The following is an 18679-nucleotide window of genomic DNA, read 5'->3' as shown; positions in this document are numbered from 1 at the left end:
TGTGGGAACAAAACCACAGGGTGAAGCTCTATGTGGGAACGTTCCTCCACCCTCCTTTTCATTTGCCCAGTGGCCATGCCCAGTACTATCCATAAATTCTGGGACTATGAAGTTTGGTAAGAAACTTAACTGAGTGACAATAACTGAGCTCTCTGCCTCTCCTACCTCAAGCTCCCTTGTGCTAACCTTGATGGCTTCTGCAGCTTCCTAGCGTCAGGATAGACCGTATTTATTTATTTATTTATTTCTGGTTTATTTATTTCTAGTTTTCAACTTCCATAATATTATTTAGTATTCACTTCCATAGGTTTGAAAGTCCCCCATACAGACCTCCTCTCCCCCCTCCCCAAGACAGTGTGCAATCTGATATAGGCTCTACATATACATTCACATGAAACATATTTTCACATTAGTCATGTTGTATAGAAGAATTATAACCAATGGAAGGCACCATGAGAGAGAAAAAAAGAAAACAGTCTGCTTCATTCTGCATTCAGACTGCACAGCTCTTTCTCTGGATGTGAATGGCGTTTACCATCACGAGTCCTTTGGAATTGTTTTAGATCCTTGCATTTCTGAGAAGCACTAAGTCTATCCAAGTCAGCGGGCATTACTGTGTACAACGTTCTCCCAGTTCTACTTACTTCACTCAGCATCAGCTGATAGACCCTATTTATAAAAAAAAACGTAAATCAACCACTTCCAGGCCTTGACTAGAGATCCCTATAGGATCTGCTGGTGAAATAGGACACAGCAAAGACTACATTAACAGCAAAACTCCTTTAGGGATTGATGATGCTAGACCAGACCTCCAGGTCTTCTGATGACTTTCTGAGGTAATGCAATCCCTGAAAGGAGAGAGAAACCAAGGCAACCTGCATGGGGACATCTGCATGTATACATACCCCATCATTCTTGTGTATACCTACACATATATAAATATATTCTTTCCCAACAGTTCATAGGATCTAGGATAGGAATGATGACAATAATAAAAACTACCCTATTAAAGGTTTGCAAAGCACCATGTAAATGTTTTCTCATTTGATCCTTGAAGCACTCCTGGAAGGTTGGTTTTACTCCCATTTTACAGATGAGGAAACAGAAGGTAAAAGATGTTAAGTGACTTGCCTAGGGTCACACAGTTAGTAAAATATTTGAGGCAACATTCAAATGCCCCTCCAATCCTTAGTACAGTGTTTGAAACATAGTAGGGACCTAAAAAATGCCTGTTAACATGATTTGACTTGACATCTTGACTCCAGATATGGCAATCTATCCACTATGTGTCCTAGTAGCTGGAAGGGAGATAAAAGAAGCCATTTGTTAGCACACAGAGGCAGGTTAGTCAGTACAATGGAAAGATCACTATGAAATGAGTTGGAAAGATTTACTAGCTGTTTGATCCTGGTCAAGTCACTTAACCTCTGTCGGCCTCAGTTTCCTCAACTGTAAAATGGAGTTCATAATAGTACTTACTTTCCAGGCTTGTTTGCAGATCAAATGTGATAATAACTGTAAAATGCTTAGTACAGTGTTCGGCAATTAATAAATGTTTATCCCTTTTCTTATTCCCTCCCAATTTAATAATTGGCTTATGTTGCCACTTGCCTCCATTTTCATAGGATCATAGCTAGAAGGAGACCATAGAAAACCTCTTTTCCAACCCCCTTACTTTACAGAGAGGCGAAAATGGGGCCCAGAGAGGTCAAGGTGACTTGCCTGATTTGATACAACTAATAAATAAGGGTCTGAATTGGGATTCAAACCCCAGTTCTTTGACTGCAAATCCATTTCCCTTTACCATGCTGCCTCCAGACCTGAGGGTGAGGAGTGCAGCTAATAGAACAGGGCAGCCTCATGCTAGCCAGAGGGTGTAGGCTTTCAGCAGGGAGCCAGGGGCCTAAGGAAACTACTGTCATTTTCTTTCCCACCCCAGAGAAGAATCGGAGTTATGTCATCTCTTCCTTCACGGAGTTGAAGGCCTATGACTTGCTCACCAAGTCCGCCGTGCAGTTTGTGGAGTATCCTTGAAATTACAGATTGGGGGGACCCCTGGATTTTTTTTCTGCAGGGGAGGGCATCATTGAACCATGTGGGAGAAGGTCTCTGTGGGAGAGGGGGGCCAGGGTGTTGCTTGGGTCTCTCTGACTGCTGGCCAGGATCCTATACATGGGATAGCTACAATAAACGGCAGATGAGTCGGATTTACCCCAAGGGCACCCGAATGGACTCATCCAACTATGCTCCCCAGATGTTCTGGAATGCAGGCTGCCAAATGGTTGCCCTCAATTTCCAGACTATGGGTGAGTATAGATCCTAGATTCTCTTGGCATGGACAATTCTTTACGCAGTATCCACCACCATCTTCCTTCTCCACCCTCCCCCACCCCAGTGCTAGCCTATACCCATGACCCTTTGCTGTTTGAAATGATGATCTACATATGTGGTTTTTTGGGGGGTGGGGTATGTGTGTGTGTGCATATGTTTAAGCTTGAGTATGTGTCTATTATTGCATGCATGGGTTTGTGTGTGTATGTCCGATTGTTTGGGACTGTATCTGGGTATGCCTCCTTCTCTCCTACCTGTTTTGTTATTCTTTTCCTGCCCCAACCCTAGTGAAGGCTAAATCTCATGCCCAAGACTGTCCTTGACCCATCTTGGATCCTGTGTCAGTGGCCCTTCTTTTAAGGAGAAGGAGGAGAGGAGTAATTTCCTGGTGGATGTCACTCTGTTTCTCATCATTCCCTCCTCCCCTCTGAGGAAGAAAGGACAGAAAAACATTGAAATAGAGAGAGACAGGGTCAAAGATCTGCTTAACAAGTTAGAAATGGAATTAGAAACCAAAAATTTTGCTTGCCAGCTCTTCTTGTCACTGTCCCTGATGTCTGGCCAACGCTTGGTGGTCAAGGTGTACTTTGCCATCTGTCCTCGTATGCCCTTAGATTTGCCCATGCAGCAGAACATGGCACTGTTTGAGTTCAACGGGCAGAGTGGCTACCTTCTTAAGCACGAGTTCATGCGCCGGCCAGACAAACAATTTGACCCCTTCTCTGTGGACCGAATCGATGTGGTGGTGGCCACAACTCTCTCCATCACGGCAAGCACCCTGGGAGGAGCCAGGGCCTGGTGGGGGTGGGGCCGTAGTGAGGAGGGGTGGGTAGCCCCAAGGGAGCTGCGGCTCCAGAGAGTGGGTTGGACTGATGCCTTGGGCGATGAGTCTAGGGGAGTTGGGGGGAGGTGGTGCTCCTTTTTCCCTTCCTCCCCCTCTCCTGAGATCCCAGAAAACTTCAACCCCAGCAACTTCAAGTAGCTTCCTGCAGTAGCAGGTTACCTTGGAAACTGCCTCCTCCTCAGCACTGGAGGCTGCCTCTTAATCCCCATGGAAACTGAGGAGGAGGGCTGGAGGGTGGCATGGAGGGAAGGGGAATGGATGAAATAAGTAGGGGCTGTGTGGGGACAGTAGGTGCACTGTACTAGTAAAGATGCTCAACCACACTGACCACAGGGGAAACTGAGGCAGATAATCTCTGGTGTTCAGAATCCTAGAGTTTCAGATTTTAATCCTAACCACTGAACAATGGTGTCTCTTCCACATGGCCAAACAAAATGGAGGGATTCTCTCCATCCTCCCAAGTTTCCTTATAGTGCTTATATGAAATGCTTATATGAAACCTTAGTGGTGGAGAACTACCAATCCCCCTCTGAAGAGGCCCTGGATTAGGGAACCTGAAGCTAGAGTCCTTCCTAACATTTCTCTACCCCTTCGTCCCCTATCCCTGGTCAATAGGTGATTTCTGGGCAATTTCTGTCAGAACGAAGTGTCCGAACTTATGTGGAGGTGGAGGTGTTCGGCTTGCCTGGAGACCCTAAGAGACGCTACCGTACCAAACTGACACCCAATGCCAACTCCATAAATCCCGTCTGGAAAGAGGACCCCTTTGTCTTTGAGAAGGTGGGATAGTGGGGGACAGGGTGGGGCATGGGACAGGAAAGTATTCAGGGGTCAAGGTCATAAGTCTCTCCAGAGGACCTAGAATTCTATCCACAAGGATGAGAAAATTAATGAGTTGAGTGGATGCCTACACAGTTGGTGCCATTTCCTGCTTTCTCTACCCTCTGTCTCTCCCTCCCTCCCTTTCTTCTCTTTTGTGACCTTGAGAAATCAAAGCCCAGTAGGTAGATGTGTGTGTTTGGTAGGGTGCCTCTCTAACAGCATGGAATGCAATGCTTTTTGGTAACATGGGGCCGCCTGGGGCCCCACATTTGGCTATTATAGGATTGTAGGATCATAGAGACCACTGAGGGAGATCCCAGTTGGGAATGGTAAACTCATCCAGGGTTCTCTGCCCCTGGCATGCCGACCAGAGCCCCCTTTGCCATTAGATATAACTAGCAATTTTAGTACCTGGAACAAACTGAAAAATTTGCCCTCAAGTCAAATTTTTAGAATTTGAGTGGAAGGAGAAAGAGAGAAGCAGGGACATAAGGCTTTGTTTGGTAAGAGATCCCAAGATACTCCCTATGACAAGAGCAGGGCAGGTGAGGGCAGAGACCCTGTCTTCTGTGGGCAGAAACTTCAACTTGAAGCTTATATGGTGAGGCATGGAACAGGATGAGACTGAGCTAGAGAGAGGAGCTCACCTAGGATACAGTCACTGGGGGAGGAGGCAGACCATCTGGTACCTTATTATTTTAATTAATTATTCTTGCTAACTTGTTGCTATAAGTTGGTTTCAATCCATTCCCCAGGACCTAGGGCACCTTGCCTTTTCTGTATTGTCATATGAGCAGCCCTAGGAGACAGGAAGGACCTATGAAGTATAGAAGTGTTATTGGGCCCAGACTGGATAATCAGGTATTGAAAGGCATTAGGAATCAGCATCCAGTCTAGAAGCTTCTTTTGGTATATATTTAGCCAGGTCTGGTAATGTGTTCCAGGTATACAGAATCAGGTGTTCAAGCATCAGGCACTGACCTCCTTGACAAGTAATATTGCCGGCACCCCACCACCATCCCCCTCCCATCTCACTTCCTACCCCAAGGACTCTAGGACCTTGGAAATGATGAAGATGGAGAACTCAGCCTCCTAGAACTGATTTACCAAAACTGATTTTCTTCAATTCAGATCATGATGCCAGAACTGGCCTCTCTAAGAATAGCAGTACTGGAGGAAGGAGGCAAATTCATTGGGCACCGAATTATCCCAGTTCATGCCCTACAGTCAGGTAAGGACACTCTCAGGGAGCCTTTGCTTGGGCATGGAGAAGAGGTAAAGACCAGGAAAACTTTTGATGTGGGGGCAGGTGGGGTACATGTGGGAGGAAGAAAGGGGGATGGGAGGAAGGAAGGGAGATTCCTTAGACTGAGCTCTCAACTACACTAAACCAGAAGACTAAGTCTAGGTGCTCTGCTTCCCAAATGTAAGTATTTGTGGTTTGGAGGGAGGGAACCCACAACCAGCACTTCCCTAAAAGGGCGGTTGAGTAGAATTCGGACTGGGAGAATGGAAGCCAGGACTGGACAGTCCAAGACGACAGTTCGGCATTTGTCCAGGAACCTGGTTGTAGATGAACCAGAATTTCTAGCGCTTAGAAAGAGAGGGAAAGTAACAGCAATGTCCTTGTCTAATCTGAAATAACAGGAATGAGGAGGAGGATAGGGAGTTGACATGGGAGTTGACTGGTATAGGGAACTCTCAGATGAGGAAGACTCCCTCTACCAATGCCCATTGGCACCTTTTCTGCAGCTCGTAGACTTCCAGTCTAGGCCCCTGTGAAGACTTGGCTGAGCTCATACAGACACAAAGTGTATCAGAGACAGCTTGAATCCAGGCTGGCTCCAAGGCTGGCCTTTAATCACCAACCAAGCTAGTTCTCAGTAATAACAGTGAATCACGTTTCCCATTTATCATGCTTCTTTAATGCTCACAAAACCCCTTACGACAACTGTGGAGGTATGATTTTGTAGATGAGAAAAATGAGGCTAAATGACTTGTCTGGAATGCTGTATTCAGCAAATGATAGGTCTTGGGGCTTGAACCCAGGTCTTTGCGTGCCAGGTCCGCTACCCTTGCCATACTCCAGGAGTTCTTAGCCCAAGGTCTACAGACATAAGCAGTTTCAGGAGATTCATTATTTTGGATGAGAAATTTCCAACAATCTCTATTTCTATTCTCCATTTCCAAATAATTCTATTTCCAACAATCTCTAACTGAATTTTAACATTTATTTAAAAGCATTAGTTTGAGGAGTCTGTAGCCTTCACCAGACTAACAAAGGGATCCTCGATTTGCAAAAAAGGTTGATAGAATCTCTAGAATCTAAACCACCCTATCTCTTAATGGCCAAGAATCATGGATCTAGAATTAAAAGGAACCTTATGGGTCATCTGGTCCAACACCCTAATTTTACAGATGAGGAAACTGAGGCACAGAGAAATTAGGTAATTTGCCTTAATATCACACTGATATTAGGCAAGATTTGAATCCAGGTTCCAGTAAAGTAGGGCTCTATCCTCATGCTATGCTGTTTCTCTTAAATAGTCTGTCCTGGTTGCCTAGACCAATTGATCAATCAACAAACATTTATTAAGCACCTGTGGTGTGGCAGGCACTGTACTAAGCATATTTTGATATAACCAAGAGCTTGATGTCTCTGCCTGGGGACCAAACCCAGGGTGTAGAGGGTGGATGAGAGGTCATTCGACTGAGGTCCCACATGTGTCCTGGCAGGATACCATCATCTGTGCCTGAGGAGTGAGAGCAACATGCCCCTCACTATGCCTGCCCTCTTTGTTTTTCTGGAGATGAAAGATTATGTGCCTGACACCTGGGCAGGTAGGAATCTTTGAGTCCCAGGACCTTGATGGTTGGGGAGGGATGGTGGACTGTAAGAGTGAAAGCAGGGTTGGAGGTTGGGGCCCCCTCTCCCCACCTCTCTATCATGTTCTATGTCACAGGTCCCTCCAACCAGGTAAAGGATGGATGATAACTTCTGGCCCTCTTGGGGCAATATAGGGTGATAGTCCTAATAAGTGAGAGAGAGTAAAGATGGGAGAGTGTGGTCACAATCCTGTCCCTGTAGCAGACCTGTAATGTCTCCCTCTGTCCATAGATCTGACCGTGGCTCTTGCCAACCCCATCAAATTCTTCAATGCACAAGACAAGAAGTCAGTAAAGCTGAAGGACACAGGAAATGACCAACCTGAAGTGAGCTCTCTCTGGTGTTGAGTATGAGGAGGCAGAAAGGCATTGGCTGTCCTGGGATGGGGAAAAGAAAGGATAATTTTAACTGGGGAAGTGATCAATCCCCAAAGGAGTTCCTTGCACTGTGGGGCTTGGGAGGTGGGGAGAAGTTCCTTGGTGGAAACCTTCCCTTTATCTCCCTCCTAGTAGTGGAGAAATCCATAGCAACACCATGCTTCTAAGAAAAGGGGGCATCAGTCTGCCTATGACCCTGCTAAATCATCCTGATGTCTCCACTCTCTGTTACAGAGGCCTTTGCCACAAAGGGACTCAGCTCTGGGCCAGGCGAATGGGGCCCTCACTTCTGCAGGCTCCTCTGTGGCCCCATCCCCCAAGAGTCCTGCAGGTATGAAGGGCCAGGTGGGCAGGGTTTGAGTTGATCTCAGGCTAGGGGTGTTCTGCTGTCCCTCTTGTCTCATATTACTTCTTCTTGAGCACCAAATCCTTCAGCCAAACTGGACTACTCACTTATCCCCCCAATACATCCTCCCACCTCCATGACTTGGTTCACACTGTTTCCCATGCCTAGAATGCCCTTCCTTGACCTCTGCTCTCTCTTACTTGTTCAATTCCTACCCATCCTTTAAAGCTCAGCTCAAATGTTACCTCTTCCATGAAGCCTTCCCTGATTCCCAGGGACCTATGACTCCTTTTCCACTTTAACATCATGTAGAGGTTTTGGTTTTTTGGGGTTTTTTTGGTGTTGCATTTCTGCAATGCAGAATGAAATACTATGTAGCATAGGTATTTATTTTTTTTCCTTATTTCCCTACTGATCTGTTAGTACTGAGAGGAAGGAACTATATCTTACCTAAATTCTGTATCTTCCTGAGCGTCCACTATATTGCCATGCACACATTAAACCAGAAATTCTTAACTTATGGTCTGTGAACTTGATCTAAAAATAAATATTTTTTTGATAACTATATTTCAACATAATTTTTTAATCCTATCTATTTTATCTTATGCATTTGAAAACATGATTCTGAGTCTTCTAGTTTCCACTAGACTGTCAAAAAGGTCCATGACATAAAAAGGTTAAGATTTCCTGAATTAGATATTCAATAAATGCTTGTTCAATGACTATCCCTCCAGACACCCTTCTGCCTGGTCAGTGGAATTTGGGTGGTCTCTGATGAGGAAAAAATAAAACAAAAAATCTTGTCCTGATCCCTCCCTTGAACATCTAAGTGAGATCCTATGGGGTCAGTATGCGGAATCATGGGAATTTAGGTGACTGAGAATCTGCAACACGTCTCCCCAATGCTGCTGAGAGGAACCCAGCTCTGGCAAAGTTGTAAGGCCAGAAGCATAGGCCCTGAAAGGGGAAAAGACAAGCCCCAAGGAAGCCCCCAAATCTCCCTAAAAGGAGAGCCAGGATAATTTCAAAGTCACGCTTCCTTTGGCTTTTACAGCAGCGGTGACCTGGTTCAAGGAAGAAGCAATGAAAGAAGCAGCGGGTAAGCCAGGCCTTCTTCATGCAGAAGGATTTGAGGCTGGAACTCTGGGTCAGAGGCAGCTTTGTTTAGATGCAGGGGTGGGAAACCTGCAGCCTCGAAGCCACATGTGGCCCTCTAGGTCCTCAAGTGTGGCCTTTTGACTGAATTGAAACTTCACTGGATAAATCCCCTTAAAAGTATTCGTGCTGTAAAACTTGGACTCAGTCAAAGAGCCACACTTGAGGACCTAGAGGATTACATGTGACCTCGAGGCAGCAAGTTCCCCACCCCTGGAGAAAAGGGCATTTTTTTTGGAGTTAAAGGTCCTGGTTCAAATCACATCTCTAATGTGACCCTGGGAAATTCATTAACCTCTGTGGGTCTCAGTTTCTTCACATGTAAAATGGGAGGGGGGTGTTGGATTAGATGGCCTCTTAGCTCTAAATATATGATTAATAAATCTATCTGGGTCAAGCCTGAGATTTAGGAGACTACTGTACCCTTTGTTCCTAGTGATTCTAATTTTTCCTAAAGAGGGAAGTTAATGTCTTTGGATCAGAGGAATGGGATAGCCCTAGCCAGGCAAGAGTGGGTTCAGGCTGGGGCTTTGTGAGGAATCGGAAAGAATTCTAGTAACAATAATTGAGATTTATACGGTACCTTAAGATTGACAAACCACATTATTAATTTACCCCTAAGTTCCCCAGCCTTCCCCACTTTGAGGGGTCATCTGTATTATGTAAAGTTCCAAATCTCATGAGTAAGAGATCTAAGGATGCCTATTCTAAATGCTATCAAGAGGATAGCTTCCACCATCACACCTCTTTCCGTTGCTGCATGCAAACCATACAGAATTTAAACAAGGATTTTTATTTACAAGGGGAGAGGTATCATTTTAGAAGAAATCCATATGATTACAAGTCCATAAACAGAAGAAATCTATTTAGTGGAGACCTGAGGGCTCCATTCTTTACACATTAACACACCATTACCTGTTATCATCTCTTTACTTTCTGTGACTATGTCAATTATGATGGTGATTAAGTGAAGGTGGGGGTGGGCCCAGGGACCAGTTCCCTCCTTTCATTACCCTATCCTGACCACTTATCAAGTATGTTAGAATCGGAAGGTGGTGGGGAAATTCCTTTCAGGAATGGGATGGGCTAGTTGGCACAAAGGTCCCAGTCAACTCTGAAATTCTGGGATCCTGTAACCTAGTTTCCAAGCTATGTCCTCAGCAACTACCTTCCTTTCAATCCTCACCTTGAGTGGTCTACTCCATTGAATGATAAAGCTATAAGGAACCTTAGGGATCACTTAGTTGAGACCAAGCATTTCATGGATTAGAAACTAATCTGAGTCCCAGAAGCATCAAGGTCTGATGTCTGGTAAATGTCCAAGGCAAGGCTTGGGTCATCTGAATAGAAGTCCAGGGCACCACCTTGCCTCTGAAATAGACACTTACCTTTCTAGCTTGGTCATCTGCCTCTTTCTGCATGGGTGTGCTTGTTTTTAACCTGCCAGAAATACTGATTTCCCTTCTCTTCCTCTCCCACTGAAAGTCTACTTCCTCTTTCTACCACATTCCTACCTTACTCAGCTTGTAACAGGTCAATAGGATCGAATGCTTAGTTTCAGAGGATTTCGGAGTAACCTTGACTCACTAGAATGAATCCACAATTCTGCTTCACATCCACTCACTCAGAGCCTCGTCTGTCCCTTATGGTAGGGAATCACATAACCCAGGACACAACTTTATAAGGGGAAAAAAGTTATAAAACACTAAAGTCACATAGAAACGAACTCCTAGTAGGAATGGGTCTCAATAGCTACCTAGTCCAACCCACACCTGAATTACCTCTATAGTGTTCTCAACATATGGTCATCTAGCTCTTGCTTGAAAGACGTGTGTGTGTGTGTGTGTGTGTGTGTGTGTGTTGAATTAATGTTGTGCTGATAACTGTTTAATGGGTAAAATGGTTAATTGTTCTCCAAAAAAAGAAAATGTATATGAAATGTTTGAATTTAATCTTCATTATTAATATTTTTGTTACCACTTTCTTCAGTCTGCAAATCAACTAAACAGGAGATCGAGGCTTCATTTGTATCGTTTGGCAATTTCTGAGGTGTAATACTTGCACTGAAAATTTAACAATTGACTCACCAGGGTCAGTTCAAGTTGGCTCCAGCACACCTTTGGGTGAAATCTTCCACTTCCTAGCGTCTCATTCTATTTTTGGATTGTTCCAGTTGTTAGGAAGTTTTAAGCTTACATAATCCCTCTATGTGTCTCTTTATAATGCCCCCCTCTCTGGCTCCTAGTTCATCTCTCTGGGGCCAGGAGGATTAATGTCTCTTCTATGTGGCATCCCTTAAATATGTGAAAGTCTCTGCCTCCTCTATTTGTTCCCTTCCTCTCCTTTTCTCTCCTCCCCAGGTCCTTCTTTCTCCAGAATGAACATCCCCAGTTCTTTCAATTGATCCTTAAATAATACAGTATTAAGGCATCATGTTTGATTTCCTAGGGACACTCTTCAGCCTATCAAATGTGACCCTAAGAAGTGAACACATTATTTCTGTATGGTCTAATTAGGGCCAAGGACAGTGGGACCTTCACCTCCTTATTCTTGAATCTTTGCTTCTCAGTACAACCTAATGGGTATTGAGGCCACATGTGGCCATCTAGGTCCTCAAGTGTAGCCCAAAGTTTCACAAAGGGCCACACTTGAGGACCTAGATGGCCACATGTTACCTTGAGGTCCACAGTTCCTCATTCCTGGTTGAGAATGGGAGCTTTCTTGGGCTGTCGTAACACACTGTTAACTCATGTTGAGCTTGCAGCCCACTAAAACCCTCAGATCTTTCCCAAACTAGCCATATTTTTCTTTCATCTTGTACTTAAGCAATTGATTTTTTAAATCCAGAGTGTCAGACTTTACATTTATTCCTATTGAATTTCATCTTCAGCCCAAGGCTCCAGTTTGTCCAGATCACTTGAATCCTAATGCTGCCAGCTATCCCTCTTGGTTTTGTGTCATTTACATATCTATTAATCATGCCATCTGTGCCTTCATTGAAGTATCTGGGGCAGCTGGTCGTTGTGGTGAATGGAGAATGGGGCTGGAGTCAGGAAGACCAGAGTTAAAATCTGGTCTCAGATTTTAACTGACTGTAGGCAAGTGACTTAACTTCTGTTTGTCTCAGTTTCCTAAACTGTAAAATAGGGGTAATAATAGCACCATATTCCCAAGGGTGTCATGAGGACAAAATAAGATAATTGTTAAGTGTCTCATCTGGTTAGCACTTAGTGCCTGGTACATAGTAGGTGTTTAATCAGTGCTTATTTCTTAACTTCCTTCTTCCCTTTCTCCTTTCTTTCTTTCCTTCTTTCTTTCCCTCCCTCTTTTCTTCCTTTTTATCTTCCTTTCCTTCCTTCTTCCCTTCCTTCTTAAAATGCAGAAGAGTTTCCCACTAAGGAGCAAAAAGAACCCTCTCTTCCCTTACGTGTTGTAACAAATTGTATGTCTCCCCTCCTGTACCTCCTCCCCATTCCATTGGGGTTCCACAGAACCTCAGACAGCCAGCCTGGAGGAGCTGCAGCAGTTGAAAGGGTTTGTGAAGCTTCAGAAGAGACAGGAAAAAGAACTTCGAGAACTGGAGAGGCGGGGAACCCGGCGCTGGGAGGAACTTCTGCAAAAGTATTCCAACCTACAGGCTGAACTGAGCCCCCAGAGTGGAGGCAGGAAGTTGTCTGTCACCAAGGGATCCCGGAAGAAGAGGTAATGGTCAGGGTGGACCTTGTCCCCACTCCATGGTTCCCTGGTCCCACTTCTTACATCCCTGTATCCAGGTAGAGGAGATTGGCGATCCTCTCTGCTTTGGCCCCCTGGGCTGCAATGTCATCACCCCCATGACCGTGAAGGGAAAAAAAGCACAGAGGTGGTCATTGTCTGGCTTGCGGACATGGAGCATTTCTACCCAGACACTGGAAGAAGAAAGAGAGTGATGTCTCTGGCCCTTGTTGTAGGCAGGGCTTCCTTTGGACCTTAGGTACAGCCCAGAAAGGGGGTCCTCAGTATCCTGCATTCCTTTGGACGTTATAGAAACTTGCCTTGGGAGGAGACCAGTGGGGCCAGGCCGGGGCCAGTTGAGGGGCCAGAAAGCACAGATGGGCGTATTCAAGAGCTGAAGGAGAAACTGGAGACGGAACTGTACCAGCAAGGGGAGGAGCAGTATGAAAGCATCATGAAACGCAAGGAACAGCATGGCATGGAGGTACGCACACTGGGAATCCTGAGAAATCAAAGTGTGGCACTGGGAGTCCTCTTGCTGAAGGCCACTCGAAGGCATGGCACCCATCAGGTCAATGTACCAGGGAACAGATGGCCTGTGCCCATCCCCTCCTTCTCCCCCAAGTCCACAGGTGGGAGTAATATCCAGATGTCAACTCCCAACCTAAGAGCATAGACTTGAAAATGGAAGAGACCTTAGAGGTCAGCTAGTCTAGAGTTCTTAACCTGGACTTAAAATTTTTTTTAATATTTTGACAGTTGTATTTCAATGTAACTGGCTTCCTTTGTAATCACATGCATTTTTATTTTATAAATTTAAAAATCTTATTCTAATAAGGGGTTCCTTGGTTCCTCTAGAACGCCAAGGGCTTCCACGATGCAGAGATTAAGAATCCCTGCTGTAACTCAAACCCTCATTTTACAGATGAGGAAACTGAGGCCTACAGAAATGAAATGGCTTGTCCAAGGTCACACAGATAGTGCCAGAGTGCAAATCCAAACTCCTGCCCTCTGACTCCAAATTCAGTGGTATAAGAGAGTTTCCACTAAATCCCTTGTCTGAGATGATCCTCTGTCATTTCCCTTTCCATCCTTTCCGAGTAGGTGGTTAAGGAGGACAGCATGGGTCAATAGGAAGGTCTTTACTCTAACCTCTTCCCTCTTCCCCCTCTCCCCAACACTAGCAAATAGCCAAAGTGATGGAACTGGCCCAGGAGAGACAAGCAGCTGAGCTAAAGGCTCTCAAGGAGTCTGCAGAAAGGTATGGGGGGTAGGGTAAAGTGGAGACATTGTGGGCTAGCACCTTTCCCCTTTCTAGGCAGCCAATAGGTTCATTTGGCTTATAGATTTAGGGACCTTTAGAGATCAAGTCCAATTCCCTCATTTTACCGATGAGGAAACTGAGGCACAGTGGTTATGTGACTTGTCCAGGGTCACATAGGTAGTAAATATCTGAAGCAGGACTTGAACCCAGATCATCCTGACTCCAAGTCCATTTTGCCTCTCAAGGTCCTCAGGTCCTAGACTAACTACCACCTACGAATTCTCTCTTCTGGCAGCAACACCAAAGAGATGAAGAAGAAACTTGAAGTCAAGAGGCTAGAACGGATTCAGGCCATGAGTAAGATCACCAGTGACAAGATGGCGCAGGAGAGGTGAGGGGAGCAGAACCAGGGTTCCTAGCCTCCCATATGCAGGACTTCCCTTCTCTGGCACTGACACCAGATCCCTTGCCCTTATCTCTGCCCATTCTGTTGGTTCTGTCGATTTGTCCCGTCCCCAAGCATGCTCAGACTCCCCTAAGCAAGAACTCCTTCCCCCGTGGGGACTTTCTATTCACTTTTCCCATATGTCCCCTTTCTTAGGCTGAAGAGAGAGATTAACAATTCACATATACAGGAAGTGGTTCACATCATCAAACAGGTAAGTAGTCTCCTGTAAAACCCTGTCCTACCTCTGCCCCAGGTGGGCACAAGATTCTACCCTCTCCCAGCTGGAAGGATGGAAGGTCTAGGAGTCATTTAGACATCAATTTAGACCCTCCCCTCGCTTCCCCCTTGTCCAGGTACCCTTGATGTCTCTAGAGGAGATACATAGTCAGAGTTTACCCTTGGTCTGGGCCTGGTTATTCTATTGGCTTGGGCTGAAGAGGTCGTGGGAACCAGTCTGTTTTCTGGACAGCTCTTCTGGGTGGGTGGAGCAGTTTGGAAAGTAGGAGGAAACCTCCTTGAGATTAGGGAATTAGGAGGATGGAAATTGGAGGAGAAGATCTAAGTGGATCCTGTTGAGATTTCTCTCGGGCTCCTCTTGGGGGCCCCTCTTTCTGCCTAGATGACAGAGACCCTGGAGAGACATCAGGAAAGGCTGGAAGAAAAGCAGACAGCCTGCTTGGAGCAGATTCGGGAGAAGGAGAAGAAGGTGAGGCTTTACACCTTGCTCAACCCTTTCCCCCTTCCCTAAAAGTTTTAATTTTGGCAGGCTTAGCTCAGGTTTCCTTAGAGAGCTTTGTTTTAAGGTACCCAGGGACAAGTGAACAGGGCCCTGGGTTTTGCCGGGGGTTGGGGTGAGGGTCTGATCAGGCAGGAGACAGTGAGGTAACCTCACAGTTTCACATCAACTATGTTATCGCCACTAGTAAACTTTAAACATTCTTTTTTACATTGGGGTTATCTCTCCCATGTTTACTCTTCCTCAGTAGAACCTTCTCTTAGTATAGCTAAGCAAACCATATTAACACAGTGATGTCATCTGAGAGGGCATGCCTCATTCTGTACCTGTATCCCCCCACCCTGCTTCATCATTAGTCCTTTGAGGTCAAGATTGGTATTTTACCGATAATTCCTTCAGTGTGATTTTCTTTTTGGTCATTGTATAGTAATATTATTCTGTAGATTCTGCTCCCTTTCCTAGGTATCCATTCATTGAAATATTCTCTATTATATTTCTTTTTGACTCTATTAAAGACCTTTATTATCTGCTGATTATGTTCTAGATCCAGATGACTCAGTTCCCTTCTTCCCATAGACCTTCCCAGAGGCCATGCTAGCTGACATAGCATCCTTCTGTCCTGTGGGAGTCCATAACATGCTGAGACTTGCCTTTTTCCATTGTTAGAGCCCAAGGAGATAGGGAGGTGGGAAGTCAGACAGGTGTAAAGTAGAAACAGCTGAGCCCTCCCTCTCTCTGATCTGGTCTCTGCTCTGTCTTCCCTACAGTTCCAGCAAGAGGCGTTGTCTGAATTTGAGGAGAGGATGAGGGGCCTGGAGGCTAGGGTGAAGGAGGCAGTGAGGTGCTGCCTCAGTTTCCCCCAAGATACCCATGACAAGAAGCTGGAGACCCCCAGTGTTGTGGAGGAACCTTCAGAGCAGGCATCTTGCCCCACCGAGACCTCTTCCCAGCTAGATAGCCGTCTCTAAAGTCTAAAGATCTCCCCTCCCATCCTGGGATGAGACAGGGATCCAGCTAGGGAATATGCCTCAAACCCTGTTGTCTCACCTGCCCATGTTCCCTTAACATGAAGAGAGTCCAGAGTACATACTAGCCAGAGGGAAGTGGAGCTGTTCTGGGGACACCTGTTCTTTAGCCCCATCTAAAGTTTCTGACATTCAACTCTCCAGGACAAAGGTTAGGACGCAGGAGGGTGGGGTTCGGTTTTAGAACAGTCCCCTAGGAGTGAGACAGCACTGGTCAGGACTGGGGAAAAAGAACATTTCTGACCTGGACAGATCTTGGGACCTCTCAGAAGAGTCTATACTGGTGTTAATCTAAGTACATTTGTTTGTCCTTGCCCCTTTTCCAAATTAGTCCATTGTGAATTCTCAAGGAAAATCCAAGGTTGCTCCTTCTAACTCTATCAACATGAGGACCAAATCTGTCATTCCAGGGTAACTCTGGGCTCTGGATAGATCTTCCCTGCTAGGTGAAACCAGAATCTATGCCCTTAAACTGTCCTGAGTTAAACTGGCCTGGAACTGTTTCAGACTAAGGACTTTTCCCAGGATAAAAGGATCAGGTACTCTTCCATCCTAGTGAGAGAGGATGACCCAGAGTGCTCTGCCTTTTCCTGGCACTTTGTTCCTTAGGGTCCAGAAAACAGTTCAAGGGATGGCAATGAGGGGGGAGATGAATAATTCAAGGAACTCCAATGTTTAGAGCTCATACAGCACTCAGACTATCATTTCCTTCCCCAGGCCCCTTGTCCTGGGGTTAACTAACTAAAAGATCTTAAGATGGTCTCATCCTTTTCCTTGAATTGTCTCATTCATTCTGCACCCCTTTCCTCAGCTCCTTTCCATCCTTTCTTCTTGCCTATGGACCCCAAGAAACTGAGACAGAACTCAGGCCTCCAAGCCCCTAGATTAGTGTTCCTCCCTCCTCACCCCCACAACCTCTGTCAAAGGAAACTGATTCTGAGGAATGGGCCGAGAGGGCAAAATCATTTGTGGTTAGAGGAGGAGTGGTGAGGAAGAGAAAAGGTCATTATCTGTCCGACATGACTTCAGGTTATTTATTATTTGTTTTCTTTGCCACTCCATTAAAGACCACTATTATCTACTGAAGCCTGAGGTTCTGTTCTAGATCAAGGGACTAGATATGTTCCTGATCAGATTGCCACTTTTCCTCTCTACCCTAAAACCTCAAGTTATGCCCTATAGCTCTGAGAACCCTGGCTACCCCTGAGTCCCTTTCTGGGGGGAAAAGGATGCCTCTTCCTGCTACCCCAGCAAGGTTCTTTGCCTGGGGCCAGCACTGCTAATTACCCTCCAGGCAGAATGTCCTTTCTCTGGGTTGGGAAGTAAATTTACTTTCCCTTCCCTAAATATTTGTCACAAATAATACAGCAGGAAGGAATCTTTGTCAATGTTTCATTCAGCCAATAAAGGGGTAATGTTAATGATGAGAATCTCAGCTATTTCTATCCCTCAAATCATACCATGATGGTTGCTGTGAGCAGTCACTTGTTCTACCTGTGTGTGAAATCAATGCTTCCTCTGTGTCCTCCAAGAAAGGTGTCTAAGAAACAACTAGAAAATGGGCACAGTTTTTCTAGTATTTCTATGCCCTTTTCCCATCATAATTTACCTTTCCTATCCTAATTACCATTTTTCTCTCTTCGGGTCATAGGAGAATCATAGGATCAAAAGATCCTGAAGAAACCTTAGGAAGCAGTGAGCCCAACCTCTTAGCTTTTTATTAATGAATTTTTTAAAAAGTTTTTTTAATGACCACACATTTGTTTTTCTCTCTGTTACCACCACCCTCTTCCCCACTGGGAAAAAAATTGAAAGGAAAAACAAACCCCTTGTAACAAACTATAGTTAAACAAAACATATTAGCAGTGTCTAAAACTGTGTCTTATTCTACATATTAGCCCATTATCTCTCTGTCAAGAGATGGGCAGCATTCTTTCATCACTGATGCTTCTTAATCATGTCAACCTCTTAGTTGAAACTGAGGATTAAAGAGTGACTTGCCCAAGGTCATGCTAAGCAGATCTTGGATCTGAACTCAGCTCTTCTGACTCTATATCCATTGTCATCAGATGGGAATCCTGGCTGATGTGTTACCCAACCAGTAAAGGTTTCATTCTAAGGAGTGATGTTAATGGTGAGAATCTCAACAATTTCCACCCCTCGAATCATAACATGATGGTTGCTGTGGACAGCCACTCAATGTACCTTTATGTAAGGCCAAGCCTTCCTCTGAGAGCTCTGTTCTATTCTGGGAATTTTTGATCTTGTTGGGGAGGGCTTATCTCAAGTGTGGGGAGTGCCAGGAAGTTGTTGTTTTCTTGGCTTCCAGTTACAGAGGATGCCATCAGCTGGCAACACCTGGGGCACAGGAAAGTACACAAACAAGGGACATCCCCCAGGGGCCTTGGTGTCAGGGATGCTGCCAACCTGACTGCACCTGTCTGTACTCCTTAACCCAGTGGCACTGACCTCCACCCTGTTCTTTGACCAAAATACTGCCATCTCCTAACTCTGGACATTCATTCATTCACACACACACACACACACACACACACACACACACACACACACACACACACACACACACACACACTGGTTGTCTCTCATGCCTGGAATAATCTTCCTCTTCCTCTCTGCCTCCTGGCTTCCCTGTTTTCCTTCAAGTCCCAGCTAAATTCCCACCTTCCACAAGAATCCTTTCCTGATCCCCCTTAATTCTAATGCCTTTCC

The 18679-nt window shown here is 45.3% G+C and overlaps 1 protein-coding gene across 3 annotated transcripts in view; it reads left to right on the top strand.

The window, feature by feature from the left end:
- Positions 1-17373, top strand: part of PLCB2 (phospholipase C beta 2) — a 39787-nt gene extending 22414 nt beyond the window's left edge. The window contains exons 17-32 of one of the 3 annotated variants that reach the window (XM_072624726.1): positions 1940-2024; positions 2182-2306; positions 2946-3100; positions 3791-3955; positions 5129-5228; positions 6734-6838; positions 7116-7210; positions 7496-7592; positions 8665-8706; positions 12254-12464; positions 12789-12960; positions 13661-13737; positions 14036-14131; positions 14342-14399; positions 14808-14894; positions 15692-17373. In XM_072624726.1, the coding sequence (XP_072480827.1) occupies positions 1940-2024; positions 2182-2306; positions 2946-3100; positions 3791-3955; positions 5129-5228; positions 6734-6838; positions 7116-7210; positions 7496-7592; positions 8665-8706; positions 12254-12464; positions 12789-12960; positions 13661-13737; positions 14036-14131; positions 14342-14399; positions 14808-14894; positions 15692-15892 (1871 nt within the window). In that variant the 3' untranslated portion in view covers positions 15893-17373. Of the gene's footprint in view, positions 1-1939; positions 2025-2181; positions 2307-2945; positions 3101-3790; positions 3956-5128; positions 5229-6733; positions 6839-7115; positions 7211-7495; positions 7593-8661; positions 8707-12253; positions 12465-12788; positions 12961-13660; positions 13738-14035; positions 14132-14341; positions 14400-14807; positions 14895-15691 lie in introns of all 3 variants that reach the window. The other 2 variants (XM_072624725.1, XM_072624727.1) reach the window with 2 other exon arrangements.
- Positions 17374-18679: the final 1306 nt, after the last annotated feature.

This window comes from Notamacropus eugenii, chromosome 7, assembly GCF_028372415.1.
Source record: "Notamacropus eugenii isolate mMacEug1 chromosome 7, mMacEug1.pri_v2, whole genome shotgun sequence".
NCBI lineage: Eukaryota > Metazoa > Chordata > Mammalia > Diprotodontia > Macropodidae > Notamacropus > Notamacropus eugenii.
This window is presented reverse-complemented; position numbering and strand designations above follow the sequence as displayed.